The following is a 20,949-nucleotide window of genomic DNA, read 5'->3' on the forward strand; positions in this document are numbered from 1 at the left end:
GAGGCAGGTGAGGACGGTGGAGGCAGGTGAGGACGGTGGAGGCAGGTGAGGACGGTGGAGGCAGGTGATGCATGCCTCAGGTTCCTGCCTACAACTTACAACTTCCCCTGGGGAAACTGACAGGGTTACTGACAGTCAGGATAGCCACTGGTCAACACAAAACATAACTTACAGCCTTTGTAATGAGATAAACATGGGATGGCTCAGCAATCAAGGCCACCAGCTGGTCTTCTAGAGGACCTGCTTCAACTCCCAGAACCTACGTGGTGGCTCATAACTATGTCTAAATCCAATCCCAGGAGATCCAATACACTCTCTGGTTCCAGAGACACTGGACAAATTTGGTGTACAGATATATATTCAGACAAAAACCTATACAAATAAAAATAAAGGTTTAAAAAAACATAAAATTTATTTGAATTTCTGGCCAATGCAGTGTAACGCTGAAAGTGAGGGTCAGGTATCCAGAATGTTCTGTCATTCATACCACCTGCCATTCCTACACCACCTGCCATTCCCACACCACCTGCCATTCCTACACCACCTGCCATCCCTACACCACCTGCCATCCCTACACCACCTGCCATTCCTACACCACCTGCCATTCGTACTCACCTGCCATTCCTACACCATCTGCCATTCTTACACCACCTGCCATTCCTGCACCACCCACCATTCTTACATCACCACCTGCCATTCCCACACCACCTGCCATTTCCACACCACCTGCCATTCCTTGGCCTTTGCATATGTCATTTGGCCTCTTTGAGACTTAGCTTCTGGTCTGTAAAGTGAAGGGCACTTAGACAGACAATAGATCAAACACTCGCTGCACAAACCTAAGTACGAACACTGGTCTGCCTATAACCCCAGTGCTCAGAGGAGGGACAGGGGTAGGGGGGTAGAATACTTCTGCAGAAAGCTGACTAGCTGGCTTCAGCCAGAGACCTTAGAAGGTGTTTGTCACCATGGAAAAAATCAATATGAATGATCCTACTGAAATGCCTGCCATACTGTAGAGCCCGAGGCCGCATGTGTGCCTTAATAATTAAAGCAAAAAGCAATTGAGAAAGACAGCACACATTAAGCTCTAGCTTCCCCCCAAACATGAACCCCACACACACATGTACCCAGACACCTGTAAACATATCTATACATAGGCATGCACACCACACACACACATACACACACATACACACAAAAAGACAGAACAAAACCACAACCAAAGCCAAAGCCAAAATACAATTTCCTCCAAGACATGGCTCTTTGCTTGAGCAAAGGCTAGAGGTATAGGTCTTAGAACACTGAGCATGTCTCCCAAGGACGTTCTCGTCAAGAGACTGGAAGGCCACTCTAGTTTTGGAAGTGTATAATGACAGTTTAGGACATCTAGGCCAAGATTAAAGAGATGACAATAACTCACAGGTCTACATAAAACTTATACTTCCCAGATTCCAGATGTGTTCAGGACAGCCGAGCAACAGCAAGCACTGGCATTAAGGGAAGAACTGTTCAAAGCCTGTGGTCTCATGAAATAGAGTATGTTCTATTGCAAAGGAAACAGGAATCCCGGCATTGTATAGGATTCTTGGACCAGAGGGAGGCCAGGGGCTACAGGTGCCACAAGGGGTTCTTCTCACCATAAAAAGGCATCCGAGCTGGAAGCAGCTTTAGAGATTATTCCAACACTCTCAACTTAGAGATAAGGAAACAGACCCAGAGGGTGCCAGCGAAAGCCCATCTAAGTTCTTAGGAGCACACCAGTTACTGCAGCACCCATGAGGCCTCAGGCTCCAGAGCATGGCAGGCATTTCAATGGGACAGCTCATATTGATTTTTCCATGGTGACAAACACCTTCTGATACCAATTTAGAGTGTGAGCCAGCAAGCAAAAAAATCAAATTTGTTCCTATGTTTTCAATTTTGCTGAGTTAAGTGTGTGGAAAATACCAATAGCAGCCATGATATTAAAGCAACCAGTCTACTTTCTGTAGGTTTTTATTAACCTGAGTAGGAAGCCTTAGTTGGTTCGAAGGCAGCACTGGCAGGGGGCAGGGACTGAAGCCATCTTCTCCCCAGGCACAAGCTGATGCTTGTGTGTCTGGGGAACAGTTGGTAGGAGGACCAGAGTGCTTGGAGAGTGCTCCTGGGAGTTAGTTTACAGCATTAAGATGGGGCTGGAAGATGCACAGGTTCTAGTGTTTCCCAGGAGTCCTGTGGGCTGCAGGCCACGGCAACCTAGGACTTCTTCACGTGTTTCTGGTCACATTCTCATGCCTATCTTAATTCACATGAGCTGGGGGCTGTTGGGGAATTTTAACTCTCCTACCACTGAACTCTGTCCGTCCACTTTCTTGGCTGAGAAGCCACAGGCTTTGCTAGTAGAAAAGAACAAGAGAGGACTGGATCTCTGCTTTGGGAACGCAAGTTGTAGCTCACCCTTCACAACAGTAATCTCAGAAATGGAGTGGGCAAGGTGGTGAGAAGGAAGGCCAAGAGAGGCATTAGTTTTAAAAATCTTATTTTAATTAATGGATACAAAAGCACAAGACTTTCAGATCTGATCCAATCAGGGCTGAAAAGTACCACTTTTGGTTTAATCTTCATAATCTCCATTTCTAAATCACAACACTTATTTTTCAGGAATCTTATCCACTCATGTGTCTTCAGGAAAGGTATCAGACAAAATCAACCAGCAGAAACCCACCCCAGGCTTGGAGAGATCTGCACCCTTGAAAACTCAAATTCCTAGCTTTAGACAAAGCTAGGACAAGTTATCTATTCTGAAATAAGATTAACATTATTTACATTCTAATCTAGGCTTTGCACTGATCAGTTCAAATGTGACAGGTGATGATCTTCTATAGCCCTTCCTACAAGAAGTTCTTATCAGAGCATTCAAACCACTTAGAGCAGCTTCAAGTTGAGAACCCCCAGCTGTTGGGAGATGTTTCTGGGCACAGTATGACCTTTACCATCTAAATTGGAGCAGCTGGGACTTCCCAACAAGACTTTGACAAGAAGGGCTTGTTGACGCTCAAGAGAGGGAAGCAGGTAGGAGGATCATTAGACCCTCGTCAGAGATTCTGCCACATGTTCCCTCCCTCCCCCTCTCTCAGCTGTCAGTAATCCTGCCCCAGCTGGACAGAGCCTTGGGAAGGCTGAGAACAAGGGGAGAAAGAAGGGACCCCATCCATGCAACTTTAGGCAGCTGTCACACACCCGGGTGGGATTTTCAGTGAAGCAGCTGTCTCAGGATAATCTATGCTCCTGAAGTAGATCTAATAAACACAGTGGTTTACTGGGCTGGACTCCAGTCAGATTGGTTTTTCAGTTTGTTGTTGGAAAATAATAACCTCTCCCAAGAAAGCTGACTCAACCGGTCCTCCCAAGGGTCTCCTTCTGTGCTTACAGCTCAGCATCTTCTCAAACTAACGGCTAAAGATGGAGTCAGGGACAACATGGAGCAGGACAAAAGGAACAATAAAAACAATGCAATACAAATCACAGTCCAGCAGCAATGCCCCAACTCCCATGCCCCACTCACTCCCACGCCACACCCATCTATTTGCAAAGAAACACAGTTGGACTGACTGCTCTCCAAGAGTTCTGCTTCCTCTTATAATTACTAATCAGGATAAATTGGTGTTGTTAATTCCTAAAGATTTGGGAAATGGCCAATGATTTACTCTTAGTTTATGAAATAGAAAAACTAATGATAAATGTACACAAACTATAAAATATGCTATATTCACTGGCTATAGTTTTCCTTCTATACATTTGGTAATTTCATATCATACATTATCAGTCTTTAAAAGTTGTCCTAAGTAGATATAATGTTCTAACTTGTTCCAAGAAAAAGGCAGACAAAATCAATACTGATAAAAAAGACTCATATTAAATACAAACTAATTTCAAACTCTGAATTTCTTTTCTAAAAAGAAATGAATTTTGTGTGTAATGTATATGCATGGATACATGTGAATGTATGTGTGTGTGTGTGTGTGTGTGTGTGTGTGTGTGTGTGTGTGTGTACATGTATGTAGGACAGAAGTTGATGCCAGGTATCTTGGTCTAGACCTCTTTTTTGAGAGACAGTCTTTCACTGAGCCTGAGGCTCACCAATTTGTCTAGGTTGGCTGGCCATCTAGCCCGCAGGACCTCCTGCGTCTTCCTCTCCAGATCCTGGATTACTGAAGTATGTTGTTTTTACATGGCTGACTAGAACCTGAACTCAGGTCTTCATTCTTTCATGGTAAATACTATAGCTACTGAGGCAAATCTCCTGGGCCCCTAAACATTCTCTTACTTTTAAGGTAAACATATACTTATTTATGCGCATATAGGTATGGCCCTGTGTGGGCCAGAGGATCATTTGTGGTAATTGTTCTTATCTATCATGTGGGTTTTGGAAATTGAACTTAGATCACCAGGCGTGGCACCTGAGGCGTGTCCTTCTCCATTGAGCAGTCTTGCCAGTTCCTAAGCATTCCTTTTCAGTGGCTTTACTTAGAAGCCACTCACAGACCACAGAACTCACTAAAGCGTAGTGCTCAAAAGGTTTCCTAGGTTACAAAGCCATGCAGCTACTGCCATATCCTTTTTACAGCATTTTTAGCAACCTGTGTACGTTTCCACTCTGACTCCTTTCTTTGTCCCCTTCTGAGGGTTTCTTGTTGTGGTAACATTTGCCTGTTCTGGACATTTCACATAGTGAAAAGGTGTTGCAGTTGGCCCACACATTTTATTCAAAGGCCCGGAAACACAGGTATCACTGAATAAGGCCATAGATTGCACAGCTGTGAAAGCTGCAGACCCCAGGCTGACTCAGGTTGAGGAAGGGGACACAGGTGACCTCGGCTCACTCCAGTGCTGAGCTGTAATTGCAGGGGATACTTCACAGGCAGCAGATGTTGCTTCTAAGGCCGATTCTGGGCTTTCCGGGTAGCTGTTGCAGTTCTAAGACAAAGCTGTGGTGATGGGCAGATAAAGCTACTTAAGGATCTCATCCCTTTTAAAACCAATCGTACAAGTTGGTATTTAAGTTCCTTTTTCCATAGATATGTCTTGTAACATCTGATATCCTGTCTCAAGCCTCAACAGCTGCGTTTGAAGCTCTCGTGTTCCGGTAGCCCTCGACAGGAAATAAAGCAAGATAATGAGAGAAGTTCCTGGGCAGTGGTTTTCCCGCATTTATAATCGAAATTTACTGTCCCTTCACTTTCAGAAAGGACTGCTAAAACACTGCTTTCAGACCTCAGTGCCCTCTTTCTGCACTCTATCTCTCAACAGTGGGCACCGAAGATGTTCATTCCCACAGTGGGTGGTCCAGGATTAGTGGAGCCTCCAGAAGGGGAAAAATCATAAAGGTCAATTTAATTAGCTCATTCCAATCATCAATCCTTTAGTTCTTTAGTGACTGCTACTCCTCCCAGCATCTTTGTTGAAAATACCATGCATTTTTCACACTTAGCTCTCTTGACCTAATCTCATATTTCCATATACTTTTCTTATTTTTCATGTTGTTTGTAGCTTGCACATTCTGGCAAAAGTCACATGTGAAGGGCCAGCAGGATGGCTCAAGGCCGTAAGGTGCCTGCTGCCAAGCCTGACCACTTGACTGGATTCCCAAGATCTGCATGATGGAAGAAAGAACTGAGGTTGTCCTCTGACACTCACACAATTGTTGACAATGACATCTGACATTTGCACACTTCCATTTGTGTACTGTGACACCTCAGCCCACTCCTTACTAGAGTTCACACACAATTAAATAAATAAATAAATAATAAGATTTTATGTTTTAAAAAATCATATATAGAACTTTAAAAAAAATGTTAAGTCAAAAGGAAGACCACTTGAAACCAATCAATTCTGCCAAGCTCAAATGTGGGAAAGCAATTAGCCTCCTAGGAGGATCTATCAATATTACTTACGCACAAGAACCTGTATTCGTTACTCTTTAAGTCACTGTGACCAAAACAACTTAAGTAGGAAGGTGTTTGGGCTCGTGGCTTAGGAGTGCTTAGTCACACGGCTCAGGCAGGACATCATGGCAGCAGGACAGTGGGGTGAAGGGTACGACGTATGGGAAGCACAAAGTAAAGCTGGTGAAGCTTAGCTGAGAGAACCCGGAAAGCTCGTTGCCCCACCCGCAAGCCCATGTCCCAGATGAAACAGAGACCCACCATGCTGGGTGAACGTGGCCATAACATCAATCACTTAAGTCCCAGGGCTCATCCAGACTCCCATGAAGTGTTCTTTCCCCAGGGTGGACCACCTGTCTCATGGACCAGAAGCCTGGAAACCAGTCTCAGGCCTGCTGACAAGTCAGGATTATAACTACATGCCTCAGATCACAGAGCCCAAGAGAAAAGTGTGACCATCACCCAGAGAGCTGTATTCTTGGACATATGGGAGCCTGCACAGGTGGGCTTTGACACCACCAGAATGTTAAAGACCGACATGCTAACCTGACCACCACCATGGAGTCGTTAAAGGTGTACTGTGCCCAAAGCTTACAAAGGAAGTGGGAGGTGTGATCCTAAGTACAGAACAGCTTTCGTTTTAGAGGGGAGCAAGACATTTAATGCTCATCAATAATGAGACAACTATCAGAAAAGAAAAAGACAGTAATGGAAGGTAACAAACTGGAGAACAAAAGGCAGGGGCCTCAGAGAACATCACGAGAACAGCGTTTTCAGCTCTCGGGGTGGCACTTGATTTTGGAGCTCTAATACCAGATGCCAGTCTCCAAAGCTCATGAAATGGAAACATTGTGTTCGCCTCGCACCCAGGGCTAAAGACTGCTGACTAATGATTAGCCTTCAGTGCACACCGTGAGGTGCAGCAGGTTCAGGACAGGAAACACAGGGCCAGCAGGAAACCAACGCTTAAAGGACGCAACACAAGAAATGGACTGCAGAATGGCTGTGGAGTGCATCCAATGCTATTACAAGGCTGAGCACCTGAGATGGAACTCCTATGTGTTTTAGCCCAAGTTTCTCCATGCACAGGATGGAGTAACTACCCAGGGCCCCTTGGGATGCAGAATGTGGTTATCCAGCGAGAACAAACTGCAAGAGTGAGCTGGGCAAACCCCAAAACTGCGGTGGTTTGAAAATGCTTGGCCCATGGGAAGTGACATTATTAGGAGGTGTGGTCTTGTTGGAGTAGGTGTGGTCTTGTTGGGAGAAATGTGTTACTGTACAAGTGGACTTTGAGGTCCTATGTTTAAGCTCTGCCTGGGGCAGAAGAGACCTTCCTGCTGGCTCCCTGTGGGAAACAGTCTCCTCCTGGCTGATCATCAAGATGTAGCACTCTCAGTCTCTCTAGCACTATGTCTGCCTCAATGCTGCCATGCTTCCTGCCATGATAACGGACTGAACCTCTCTAAAAACTGTAAGCCAGCCCCAATTAAATGCTGTCCATTCTAAGAGTTGCCTTAGTCCTGGTGTCTCTTCACAGCAATAAAAGTGTAACTAAGACACCAGCCACCCAGTGGGGAAGAGACAAGAGTTGAAACAGTGCACAGAGGAAGCACATACAGATGGGGATGCTGTCAGTGTGACTGTCGAGAGATAGAATGCAGGAAGGCTCCCACAAGGACTTCCAGGAGCTGGGCCTCTCCTAGACTCCTGCTGTGTACCACCTAGGGCATGCAACTGAGTGATCAACAGTCTTGTGGGCACTTCATGTTCTGTAAGCCACAGGTCAGAAACTCAACTTTATCTTCCCCTCTCTTCTTGCATTAAACTTCCAGTTCCCTTCTGTGACTCATACTATCTGTTCTCTCAGCTGCACAGGCACGCACTCCTGTTTGGTGTCTCTCTTTGTTTTCACTGACCCCTGGCCCTGCTCTCCTGCTTGACTCTGTCACAGTTTTGGGCAGCTGTTCTCTGTCAGCAACAAATGACTCAGCTCTCTTCTCTGGACACATTGAGCTATCCCCTAGCCTCTACATTCTTCTCTCTTGTAGACCTTCTCTATGCAACCATCTCACTATCTTAAAGGTATGTATGGGAGAAGTGGAGGCCCAGAGAGATGGCTCTGGAGTTCAAAGTCCTGCTGCTCTTCTTACTCATGGAGGGCGGATCACAAGAGGGCACCTGATGCCCTCTTCTGGCCACTGTGGGTACCCACATTCATGTGGCATACACACATAAACATAAATAAAAATAAGCCTTTTAAAAATTATTTACCACCCCCGCTCCCAGATTTCAGGGTCTGGGACATGGCTCAGTAGATAAAGTACTTGCCATCCAAGTTAGGATCTACAGACTTCCACATAAATTCAGATGGGTATGGTAGACAACTCTTAGCATTCAAGAGACAGAAACAGGGGTTCCCAGGGAATCCAGGGAGCTCCAGATTCAGTGAGAGGCCATTTGTAAAGTGGATAGCAACTAAGAAAGATAACCAGACATCAGTTTCTGGCTTCTGCATGCATACACACATGCAGACACATATACATACATGCACATATGCATTTAAACCATATGCACATATACCCACAAAAACCAAAAGCAGACTTCATATATCTCTTCTTCCCTGCACAAAATCCTCAAAACTGCTTGCTAGCTGCAGAATAAGGTGAGGCCTTCACACTTGTTAGCACGCTCTCCTGGGGGCTCTGGCTGCTTCCCCATCTGGGTCTCTTCCTTAGTTCCCTCTCTACCCAGTTGTTGTGCATGAATGCCCCTGCCCCTCTCCTTCTTCCAGAGCTCTCAATGGAAAGGTAGGCGGTACAGGGAAGACGATAGTTCCTTCTTCCACACAGCTTTAAGTAACCTTGAAAAATCTGCCCTGCAAACATCTTTATTTGACAGATGTCCTGGCAGAATCCCCTACTCCCTAAAATGTGGTGAGCTGGGAAAAGTCTTCAAGTTAGAGCTTGAAACTTAAAACAAGAACATCAGAAGTTTAAAATGTTAGCTTCTAAAATAATTATTTTTAAAATTAGAACTCTGTTGCAGATACAAAGAAGGGCATCAAACTCAAATAATGAGGGATTCTAATTCAGGAGACACAGTGGGGGCAAACAAAGCCTGGTATTATCCAACACAATGAACAAGAGGGCTCAGTTGCAACTGCACCCTGCATTTAGGTTGAAGAGTGCAGGCTCCATCCTGGGCAACTTCTTGGTTTGGTGGGTAGTCTTCTCTGGACACTCACAGGCAGACTGAAGCCTCAGTCTGACTTCCCAGGACTCTTAAGAGGGCTGGTGTCCTGTAAAGCCAGCAAGGAGGCTGCAGACTTCCTCAAAGCTAATGAAACATCTTAACATTTACTATAGAATCTAGCATGTTTTAAAACAATCACTGCTTCAGTCTATTGTCTGTATTCCCAAGAATGTCTAGGCCTTTGAGCATCAAATATGGGGATGTAGCTCAGTTGGTAGAGTGCTTGCCTAACATTCATGAAGCTCTGGGTCCCATCCTGAGTCCATAGAACTGAGTGTAGAGGCACATGACTGCACTTAGGAGGTAGGGGAGATACCTGGAATGCTTAGCATAGAATCTGAAATATGGTAGCACAAATAGATACACACAGAGTCTATCAGCTTGAGTGAAATCAGAGTGAAAGGGGCCAGGGCTGTGGTATTGGAAATACAGAGAGGGAATGGTGGAACCTTCAGTGATAGTAGCCATCCTTAAAAGCATCTAAAAAGAAGCAGGGGCAGGAGATCACATGGACCAGCAATAGCCAGAAAAACAGAATTCAGTCTGAGCACATTGCAAACCCATTATATGATCAAAAAAATACTAAGCCACTAAACTCAGATTGAATCTGAAGTCACTGGGCATGCATCCAGGCACGTGCCCACACACACAGATGCGCGCGCGCGCACACACACACATGCACAGACACACACGTCAACATAAGTGTTAGGTAGGTGCTGGGTTTGGAAGACTTGGTCCCTAGTTGGGGGAGATCCTGGGAGCTGATTAGACTGTGTGAGCTCAAGCTAAGGGGAGGATTAATCCACTGACGGACTCATAATCTGATGGCTTTATTGGGGGTGACAGAAGCCAAGAGACTGGACCAGGTTGATGAAAGATCAAGTAGGGGTGTGTCTTTGAAGGGGCTCCTTCCCTCTCTCTCCTTTTCTCCTTTGCTTTCTCTCCCTCTCTGGTCTCTCCTCCTCTCTCTGCTCCCTGGCTGTCTCAAGGCCAGTCGCTTTCTCTATCACATGCTTCTATAACTATGATATTCTGCCTTAGCCCAGGCCCAAAGCATCATGGGTTTATAAATTCTGAAACCATGAGCCCAATGAAATCCTTCTTCTTTTTACCTTATTTTTCTCAGGCATTCTGTCATAGCAACAAAAAGTGTTTATCATGGATGGTACTGGTAATTAGTGATAAATATCCGATAATGGAACTGTTGTTTAAATTCATCTCTAACAGCAAAAAAAAAAAAAAAAAAAAAAAAAAAGAAAAAGAAAAAGAAAAAGAAAAAGAAAAAAAAAGGTTAAAGACATCCATGTACCCATGAAATCAATACTAGAGTAAAGACACATGTCTGCTGGCTGGGAGGAGTGTTTTCAATCTCAGGACTCTTCAGCTCACAGGTAGAGCTCAGGCTGGCTGGCTAATTACCCCTTTCTACATTATCAAAGAAGCCTTCACTAACAACCCGGAAGGACCAAGGGGAGGCAGGTATCCTTTGGAGTTAAAGGAAAGACACAAATACACAATTAATCAGATGATCCTGGTCTTTATCGCCACAGTGATTTAAGGTCACCTGTCTAAAATACAAGCGCTTCAGAAAACAAACACAGCCAGACAACAGCTGCTCTCCATTAGCAAGTCAGTGCCTCTGAAGGGTGATAGGAGTTTCATTTGCTGGCCCAACTATTACACAGGGCTGGGTGGTAGCTGAGTTGATGGGTTGCCCTGGATCCTGGGCCACTTTACGATTTACACGGGAGCCTACCAGGTCCAAATAGAGAGCCAGGGTATCACACTGATTTGCCTGCATGCCAAACCATTTAGTCAACTGGACTCAGCCTCAGTTTATCATCTTGTCTTTAGCTCAGACTTCTGGTTTTGGGATGGAACCCACGAATCTATGCACACTGGGCAAGTGCTCTACCACTAAACTCCACCCCCACCCCCCCACCCCCGTCTGCTGAGGAGGCCTTAGGGCGTAAGGATGCTGGGAAAAGAATGTAGATGTGGAGAGAGAAGTCCACCTCTCGTTTACTGAAGGCGCTCTGAACTCTCAGTGAAAAACATTTTAAAAAGAAATACAGTTGTCAAAAAGAAAGCAACAATTTACTTGCTGAAGCAGTAGGCACAGAGTTGAGGGCAAGAGGTGTTTGGATGATTAATTACACTCAGACTAACTTCCTCCATTCTGGGCTTCTTCTCAGTGTGCAAGAGACTTGCCAATTAGTGACTTGTGAATCACCTTCTGCTCGCCTCATTTCCTTTCCGAGTCTGCATGCCTGGATTTGCACATTCGTAAGTATCAGCTTCTACAGTGTTGTTTTTAGGGGGACAGAGGGGTGCCTTAGTATTTCAGCAACACAACTGCCATTTTAGGAAACCTTAAAAAAAAAAAAAAACCTTAAAAAAAAAGTGGTTTTACTTTTCTCTGACACCACAAAATGGTCATTTTCAATCTCTTCAATAGAACTGATGAGGAGAGATGTAAAAATTTCAATTCAGTAATCAATCAAGAAACATAGGAAGGTTCTTATGTTTCTTATGGCCACTTATGTAGTTGGGGCCATTGAAACTCATGTAGGTGGATGTGTGTTGTATGAGCATATGGATGCATGTACATGTAGATGCATGTGAGTGGTATGAGCATATGGGTGCATGTACATATAGATGCATATGTTAGATGTGATATAAGAAGCCACACCTCCACTGTTTCCTGCCCTATGTTTTGAGACAGGGCTCCTCACTAAACACACAGCTCAGTAACTAACTGATTGGCTGGCCAGTGAGCTCCAGAGACCCTGCCGGTCTCTGCGGGTGCCAGTGAGCTCCAGAGACCCTGCCCATCTCTGTGGGTGCCAGTGAGCTCCAGAGACCCTGCCCATCTCTGCGGGTGCCAGTGAGCTCCAGAGACCCTGCCTGTCTGCGGGTGTCATCAGGCTTTACCAGGATGAGCCAAACCCAAGTCCCCACACTTGTATAGCAGGCTCCTTGATGACTGAACCATCCCACAGAGCCCTGGCTATTTTCTAATTAAAATGATAATTAAATGATAGGTGGGATGCAGGAAGGGCACACTCCAGGGTCAGGCAGAGATTTCAAAGAATCCATGGCCTGTTTACATGCAGTAACAATTCTCAAGCCACATGAAATTATCCCTTCTTACTTCACACAAACCTTTTTTATTTCACTCCTTCTGTAGAGGACACTCACTCTTCCAACCACGATCATCGCACCCATAATTGTGATCTAGAGTTCTGTTTCATCAGTGAAGTCCAAACCTGGTGCTGACGTCAGAGCCATATTCGGAAGGGCTATCCAGTTTCTGCCTGTTGCATCTCCTAACCCTGAGCCTTCCTTTGGTACCCAGACCTTCAGCCCAGAACCTGGACATCTGGGGAGCCCATGACTCTACAGGTCACTGGGGCAGTGGTCTCATGCCTGGTGAAGCACAGCATAAGTTCTTGAAAAGGTTAACAAAGGTGGGTAGGAATGGGAGCCTAACCTTTACGGAGGTAGGCTAACACAAGTATAGCTTGTCTGACTGAGCCCATTCAAAGCTTAGCGCAAGCTGTGCCCATGTGGCACCTGTAAGGTTGCCTCGGGTAGCAACATGGCATTGAAGCAGGTTTTAAATTTAGGGCAAGTTAGAGAGAGGCTTATTCATCTGAGGAGATGCAAGAAAAATTAGTACTTAGTTTTCTGCTTTAAAACAAGCAAGCAAGCAAATGAAAAGAAACCATTAGTACTTATTGATCTGCTGTCCATATAAAACTCAGAGAATCACTGATAGGCATGTCTGAAATGAGAGTGGCCCCCACAGGCTCATATATTTGAATATTTGGTTGTTAGTTGGTAGAACTATTTGGGAAAGATTAGGAAAAGGTATGACTTGAGAGGCAGGCTTTGAGATTTCACACCATTTCCAGTTAGCTCTCTGCTTCATGTGATTTCTCAGCTCCAGCACCAGCGCCATGCCTGACTGCTACCACGCCCATGCCACGGTGCTCATGGACTCAACCTCTGAAGCCGTAAGCCCCTGATAAACATTTTCTTTCCTAAGTTACCCTACTCATGGTATCTTATCACAGCGCTTAAAAGTACTACGAAAGCAGACTTTCTTTTAGGAGACTGGTCTGGGAGCAGTAATTACTTAAAAAGTTATATCTCATTTGAAAGTCAAAATGGAGACTGTGCCAAGTACAGGGAGAGAAGGCAGAGTAGATCAGTGTGCGGGCTGTGAGAAGGAGGGCAGCGTAGATCAGTATGCGGGATGTGAGGAGGAGGGCAGCGTAGATCAGTGTGCGGGCTGTGAGAAGGAGGGCAGTGTAGATCAGTGTGCGGGCTGTGAGGAGGAGGGCAGAGTAGATTAGTATATACAGGCTGTGAGGAGGGCAGCGTAGATCAGTATGTGGGCTGTGAGAAGGCGGGCACCAGACTGTGTGGGTTTATAGGTTCTTGCTGGTGATGGGAGGGCTGTGACCACTCTACAGCCCAGCACCATGAGACACAAGCCCAGCCTGAGGAGAATGCTGAGGCAGGAGACAGAGTTTGCCTACTTACAACCCAGAAAATTAGTAAGAACACAATCCCTGCCTGAGATTCCTAAGTGGCCTCTGCCAAAATAGAAAAACATGAATTTAACACATGTACACATGCTTTCTAACCCCAGAAAGCAGAAAGCAGCACGTGTGGCAGAAACTTGCATCTAGAAGTGAGCGTATTCACTCTTAAGTGCTGTCTTCTTTTCCTACAGACATCTCACTGAAATCACACCATACAGATCCCTTTACTTAGAGAATGCCTAACTCAGAACGAACATTAAAACCTGAGTCCGGCAAGGACGCTGCTCACAAGGACAGAAACACAAGTCCTACTTCACAGAGCAAAGCCATCTCACAAAAGAAGCTCACCTGGAAATCTTGGTCGTCGATTCCAAACCTCTCCCGAAGATTCCGGAAGACCATCGGGCAGTATTCCTTAAACTTGAAATGGCTCGGCATGTTTTCCCTGCAAGGGTCACATTGTGGAGTGAGGCTCAGACAGACAGGAGGTTAACAGGCTTCACTCTGCCCGACCTGGACCTGTGTGTAGCACTGAGGTGGTGAGAGCTCACTGCCCACAGTAAGCACAAGAGGATTCCACAGCATCAGGTACAACCCAATCATATCTGACAGGCAGAGGGATGGCTTGAAAATGCTCTCTGTTCTCACGCTGGGGCTGTGGTACCCCCTAATACTGGCTGCACACACCAGCCATTCCCCAAGAAGAGGGCTGTGAAGAGCAGAGAGGATGGCAGTGAGAAAGGACAGGTCATGACCACAGACAGCAAGATCACGGTGGAAGCAGCTGTCAAACAAGGCTGCCTCACACCCAAGACCCACATTTGAAATTCACACTAAGAACTTTTCCTCACTGTCAGGTCCAAGAGAAACTCAAGCCAAATGGCTAACTGTGGTGCCAATTAGCATACCAAAGCCCAGGCTGGCCTCCAGGCTCACTCTGCTCTTCTCACCCCACCCCTACCCTAAACTTTTCCAGCTCCCTTCCCCCAGCTTCCATTCCTATATAACCGTGCCACTCTCTCGCTTGCCTATCTCTTGGTCCTTTTGTCCAGCTGTCTCTCGTGTGCTCTTTTGGCTTTCTCTTCTGTCTTCCTCTCTCGCCCTTCCCTGCCTCTCACCCCGTCATGGCCCAGTTCAGTCTGCTGACCATGTTTAGGGTTCTGTTTGTCTCTCTGGACTCTCCAGATGCCTCTGGCTGCACTCTACCTCATCTTCCCCTCAACCACACCTCTGTGTGTTTACACACTCAGCGAGTCAACCTGTGAACAAGAGTATGGGAACCCAAGAGTTCACATGAGAACAAAAGCATGGTTAGGACACTGTATGGAGGGGCAGGAGGCAGGTCAGGGGCAGAGCGCTTGCCTAGTGTGTGTGAGTCCCCAGGTTCAATCCCCAGTACTACAGCAAAGAGAAGGGGAGGGAAGAGAGTTCACACTTGTGAGAGGTTACTCGGAGGCTCAACCCCATTCATACAGAACTGCCCTCCTCTGTGCTCTCACAGAACGAGAAATACAAATTGTGGACAGCCCTCTATTACTGTTCTCTGTACAGGAATGACAGTCATTTGTGTATGTGTCAGTTTCCAGCTGCTGTCCTGGCTGTAGTCCCTGTGGAGGAAGGACCATGCTGTAGCTCTAGATTTTGGATAAACTGACTAATTGACATCAAAGGCATCCCATTCATATGAAGAACATTATTGACACCCAAACATGACATCCAGTTATGTTTTATAATAACATACCTTATTATCTCAATTATTTATTGTTTTATAATAAATAATTTCATTTCTATGCATAAAGCCACTGTTTTTAAAGTTTTGTGTACAAGAGCAGAAGTCCATAACTGCTCAAACAATCCAAGTAATTTACAGCTCCAAAATTTTAAATAGTAATGAGGATATCACTTTTAATGTGTAAGATACTCATAGGGAACAATATGCCATACGGCAAAGGGATACTATCCCAGAGGGCCTGCTGCTGCTTCTCTGAATATGACAGATGGCTGTGTTTATCACAGGATTAACTTTATCAGCAAAACTTTACTCCCACCCATTGAAAAAAACATATAATTACAGAAAGTCACAAGAAGTCCTCATCTGCCCAGCCAGGGAGCCTCCCTCCAGAAAGGCCGCAGCATACTTACTTGTTAAAAAGGTGGTTGTCTACCTTTATCTTAGAGTAGGCTTTGAAGTCATCAGGCATCAGCATGACAGGGATTTGAACATGGCTCAGTTCATTGATCTAGAAAAACACAACAGAGATAGCCCTGGTTACCGCCGTCCCGTGACAGCACTGGTTATCATTGTCCAGTGACAGCCCTGGTTACTACCGTCTGGTGACAGCCCTGGTTACTACCGTCCAGTGACAGCCCTGGTTACTACCGTCCAGTGACAGCCCTGGTTACTACCGTCCGGTGACAGCACTGGTTACTACCGTCTGGTGACAGCCCTGGTTATCACCGTCCAGTGACAGCACTGGTTATCACCATCCGGTGACAGCCCTGGTTATCACCGTCCAGTGACAGCACTGGTTACTACCGTCTGGTGACAGCCCTGGTTACTACCGTCCAGTGACAGCACTGGTTACTACCGTCCGGTGACAGCACTGGTTATCACCGTCCGGTGACAGCCCTGGTTACTACCGTCCGGTGACAGCCCAGGTCATCACCATCCGGTGACAGCCCTGGTTACTACCGTCCGGTGACAGCCCTGGTTACTACCGTCCGGTGACAGCCCTGGTTACTACCGTCCGGTGACAGCCCTGGTTACTACCGTCCCTTTGACAGCCCTGGTTACCACCACCCTGGTGAGGACGGTCTGATTTTGCCACATAACTGCAAAGAAACCCTTGAGCACAGGAATTCTGCCTGCCCTCTGCTTCCCACCAGGAACTCTTTGGTTGCCCCCACTCCCTCATTGGTCCTCACTCCTCCCAGCTCCCACCCAGCTCTCCCACACTGGCCTGGGTGGCGCAGAGGAATACAGGGGGCCAGTCTGTAAGGCTGTTTGTCCCTTAGGGACACTCTGTCCTCATTCTATCTCCCTGTCTCCTTCAAGACCCGCAATGCAGAACTCCACTGATCCCATTTCAAGGACAACTTCCTCTGTGAACAAAGTGTTATCTGAGACAGAGGGATTTTACCTCTGAGATAAGTATTTGTTAAATTAACAGACATGAGTTATATTTTGGAGCACCTCAAGAATGATGCACGCATCCACAAATTCATTCATTTCTTTCTTATAGGGATTGAGTTTAAACATAAATATCAGCATGGGGCTTGACCATGACAGCTGAAGCCTTTGCTCAGGAAGAAGATGGCTTCATGGGGTTCCATGAGAATGAGAAGCTCAAATACAGCTTAGGAGCAAAACCAGAGTTACCTGGGTGTCTGGAGGAGGAGGATGGCAAGTCTAAGGACAGTCTGGGCTACCTAGTCAAGCTATCTCAAACAACAACAACAACAACAACAAAGCAAAGGAACAGGCTTGAGAGGACAAAATACAGAATTCCATTTCTTCTATACCACAGGAAGTGACGGGGGGTGGAGCTGATGCACGATTGTGAAAAATGGCTTTTTTTCTTGGTTGTTTTTGCACTTGATCCCCATGCTATTTTCTCCCTTGCCAATTTCAATATAAACATTAAACCACTTTAAACATTTGTACTTCCTGCACTATGGAAGGCACTCTGAAGGGTTCTTGGTTGCAGAAAGCAAAAACAAAATCAAGCAAACAAGCAGTGAGCTTGGACAGGGTCTTGAAGGCATTAACGACTTCTCAGACAGTGAGCATGATTTCAGGGCACTTCCTTCCTACAGAGCAGCCTGGAGGTTGATGCTGGTTGGACTCTTTGTCAGGCAAAGCTGATTGGCAGTTGGTGGCTCAGAGGCTTAAAGAGAAAAGCCTGAAAAGTGTCAATGCAAAAGGTAGAAAGAAAATGAGGTGTAAGAAATGGGGCTTAGCTTTAGCACAGAGGTTACAGTTGAGGGGTCAGAGAAAAGTCATTGAGTACAAGCTGGCAGAGTCTTGATCAGGAAACAGGCATGGAGATGGACGGATGGATGGATGGATGGATGGATGATGGATGGATGGATGGATGGATGCTGGATGGATGGATGATGGATGGATGGATGGATGGATGGATGGATGGATGGATGGATGGATAGATGGATGACGGATCAGCCTCTCAGGTTTGAGATCCTTATTCACATACACTGTGGTAGATAGAGGAGCAGGGTCATCACTAGAAACAAGAAATCAGTGTCACACAGTCCCTCATGTAGAAATTCCTTCTAGAGTTGATAGGCAGGACACTTGACCCCAAGCCCCAGGCAGCTAATAGAAACAGCTGGGTCTAGACAACGAGTGTACTGGGAATTAGGAGCAGGGGTGGGATAAATGGCTTGTTGAAGGGAGTGACACTGAATCACTTTCACGCTACACAGACAGTGCATATGTATTTATGTACTTAGGTATGTGCTGGGTTGGGGTCCTACGTATACTTGTTAGTGTAGGAATGTGGGTATGGAGGGCCAAGGTTCATATTCAGTGTCTTCCTGGAGTAGCTCCACCCCTTTTGTTGTTGTTTGTTGTTGTTGTTTTTGAGATAGGGCCTCTCATTGAGCAGGAAGATCATCCATTTGGGTAGGCTGGATGAAATGAACTTCAGAGATGGGTCTGAATCCACCACCCATGTGCTGGTGTTACAGGGGCATGCACTACCTTTGACTTTACTTGGCTGCTGGGGATCTGAACTCAGGTCCTGGTGCTTGTTACAGATCAAGCCATCTCCCTAGCTCACTTTCTACCTTATAACTGAGAAACAGGTTGATGCAGAGTTTAATTAGATATGCTTGGGACGTTTCATCTTTCCTCTACATTGTCTTTCACTTACAGTAGCTTTATATTTCCTTTCCCCCTTTCCTACAAAGCCATTCTTTCAAACTTCTGGGTCAAGTGAGTTAACCACCCACGAACACACAGTGACCAAGAGCATCTGCCATCAAAGGCAACTTTTAATTAGTAATCAATATGTTTCCAAGAGCATCTCTTGAGCCTCGCTCGACTATTTTCTGTAGGAATGCTTCATTTTGTGCATAAGAAGGTTAGCCCTCATTCACTATCTTACTGAAATGTCTTAACTTCAGCAGTGTTTGAACACTGAAAGCTCATGCAACTTCCCAGGTGACTTCACTCGCTTTAGCCTGTGAGCCTGCCATTTATACACTCTGAAAGGTATGCTTGCTTCTAGTCCAAAAACCATAGTGCACCACAGGTGATGATAAGCTACCATGTCAGATGAAGTTAAATTAATCCTCTTTGCCAATTTCTGTAACTTAATGGGGCTCCTAGCCTTGTGCCTGCAGCTTTCTTGACAGTGGGTTTTGAAGTTTAACATTTTAATTTCTTGATTTAACATTTTACTTTAGTCCAGTCATTCCAGGTGGCCCAAGCAAAAATTAGGAATAAAACTGACAATGAGTGGTGGTGGTGGTGGAGGTGGTGGTGATGGTAGAGGTGGAGGTAGTGGTGGTGTTGTTGCTGCTGCTGCTTCTCCTCCTATTATTATTATTATTATTATTATTATTATTATTTTGTGGTGCTAGGATAGAGCTCAGAGCCTTGTGCTCTACCACTGAACTACACACTCAGCTCTTATCAGTATTCAAAGAAGAATTTCTGTCTTTAATAGATATTTAAATTGAGAACATACACATCTGTATAGATTATATAATATTCATGGAATGACACAGAAAGATTTCTAATTAACTCTTACTATATTGAAATAGCACCCCCCACCCTTTAGGAATAAGCGTATATTATAAAACCCAAATAGTTTTTCATTCCTAGCACTAAGAGTAGAGCCAAGCAAACTGAGTACTGGTTCCATTATTCCAGGTACATTCTATAGGGTTGCAAATATGCAATGAACTCTTACAACAGAAGGGCAGCATCACTTTCATGCAGGGAAGCACATAATGGTCGTCATACCTCTTTGGGAAAGCCAGTTTTGTTCTGCTTAGATAGACACAGTCACCATCCGACACAGCTAGAACTTTTCTAAGTGTATCAGACATATGTCCATGCAGAGAGGCCACCGGCTGGGTCACCCTGTACTCATCGAAGGACCTTGTGGTTCTGTTTATGCTGTACCAGTAACCCCCAAAACACAGGTGTTGCTCTCTGCTGAGCCACTGGGGACAGAGACTCACAGTGCCCGGGCCTCACATAAGACATGAAATAAAGGATCTCTGTTGTCAACATCAATGGAAGCAAGGCTTTGGTGGGGTAGGGACGGCTAGTACAAATGTCTGTTAGTACCAAGTGCCCAATGACCTGACCGCATTATAATTCAAGAGTTAAGGAAAGGGCTGGGCAGAGGGGATTGGGCCAAGTCTGAAACGGAGGAGGAGAGGCAGAGATGTCTTATCTTTGCTCAGCTTTGTCTGAACTCACTTTAGTAGTTGGCATTAATGCCACAGTTAATACTGGACATCTGCCAAATGCCACACTGACCCCTCTGGACATAGTATCTAATCTGATATTTAGAACGCAATAGTGTAGGTACCATCACTCCCATTTCCCAGATAAGGCAATGCAGGCTTAGTGAGATAAGCTTTCTGCTATTAGCTGGTCAAGCTGCATCTGGAATGCAGCCCATGTAGTCAGGACTCCAGCAGTCCCAACAAGTGGCTAGATTTCCCAAACTCAGGATCTTTTTACGTTCCTACCAGCCTAGAAGGTGACGGTTCACAGCAAGGAGCTGTAGAAGCTCATCAAAAATTACACCTATGTTGTTTAAAAAACTGAAGAAATTATTTTTTTAAATGCATGCTTAACTGAATGTGTCCTGCCATCTACAGTTAGACCAGCTGCGGTCTCTCCCACACAACTGAAGGTGGGATTTGTTCTTCAACTGTTAACCACTCCTGTGCAGCAACTACTTGTCACTCAGTCACCAGTCTGCATTCAAACCTGAAAGAATCATAAACAGTTATCACTGAAGGATGCAAATTCCCCATAACAGTTATTTATTACAGACACTTGTCTAGGCTGTCCTCTAACTCATGGGAAACCCTGCTTCACACACGCTCCACAGTAGCCTTTTGTGGACTTTTCCTAACAGCTTGATGTGGAGAAGGTATCTTGACTCTTCTCCTTAGAAGAATGTTCCAATTCCTATCATGTGCAAGTTAGTTACAACTTTAAAGCAAAG

At 45.5% G+C, this 20,949-nt stretch overlaps 1 protein-coding gene across 3 annotated transcripts in view; it reads right to left on the reverse strand.

The window, feature by feature from the left end:
* Pip4k2a (phosphatidylinositol-5-phosphate 4-kinase type 2 alpha) overlaps positions 1 to 20,949 on the reverse strand; it is a 166,581-nt gene that overhangs the window by 50,509 nt on the left and 95,123 nt on the right. For all 3 annotated transcript variants that reach the window (XM_031369113.1, XM_031369114.1, XM_031369112.1), the window contains exons 2-3: positions 15,878 to 15,975; positions 14,084 to 14,180 (exon numbers count right to left, since the gene is read on the reverse strand). In XM_031369113.1, coding sequence (XP_031224973.1) covers positions 14,084 to 14,180; positions 15,878 to 15,975 — 195 coding nt within the window. The remainder of the gene's footprint in view (positions 1 to 14,083; positions 14,181 to 15,877; positions 15,976 to 20,949) is intronic.

The sequence above is a fragment of the Mastomys coucha genome, unplaced genomic scaffold (genome assembly GCF_008632895.1).
Source record: "Mastomys coucha isolate ucsf_1 unplaced genomic scaffold, UCSF_Mcou_1 pScaffold15, whole genome shotgun sequence".
Classification (NCBI taxonomy): Eukaryota; Metazoa; Chordata; class Mammalia; order Rodentia; family Muridae; genus Mastomys; species Mastomys coucha.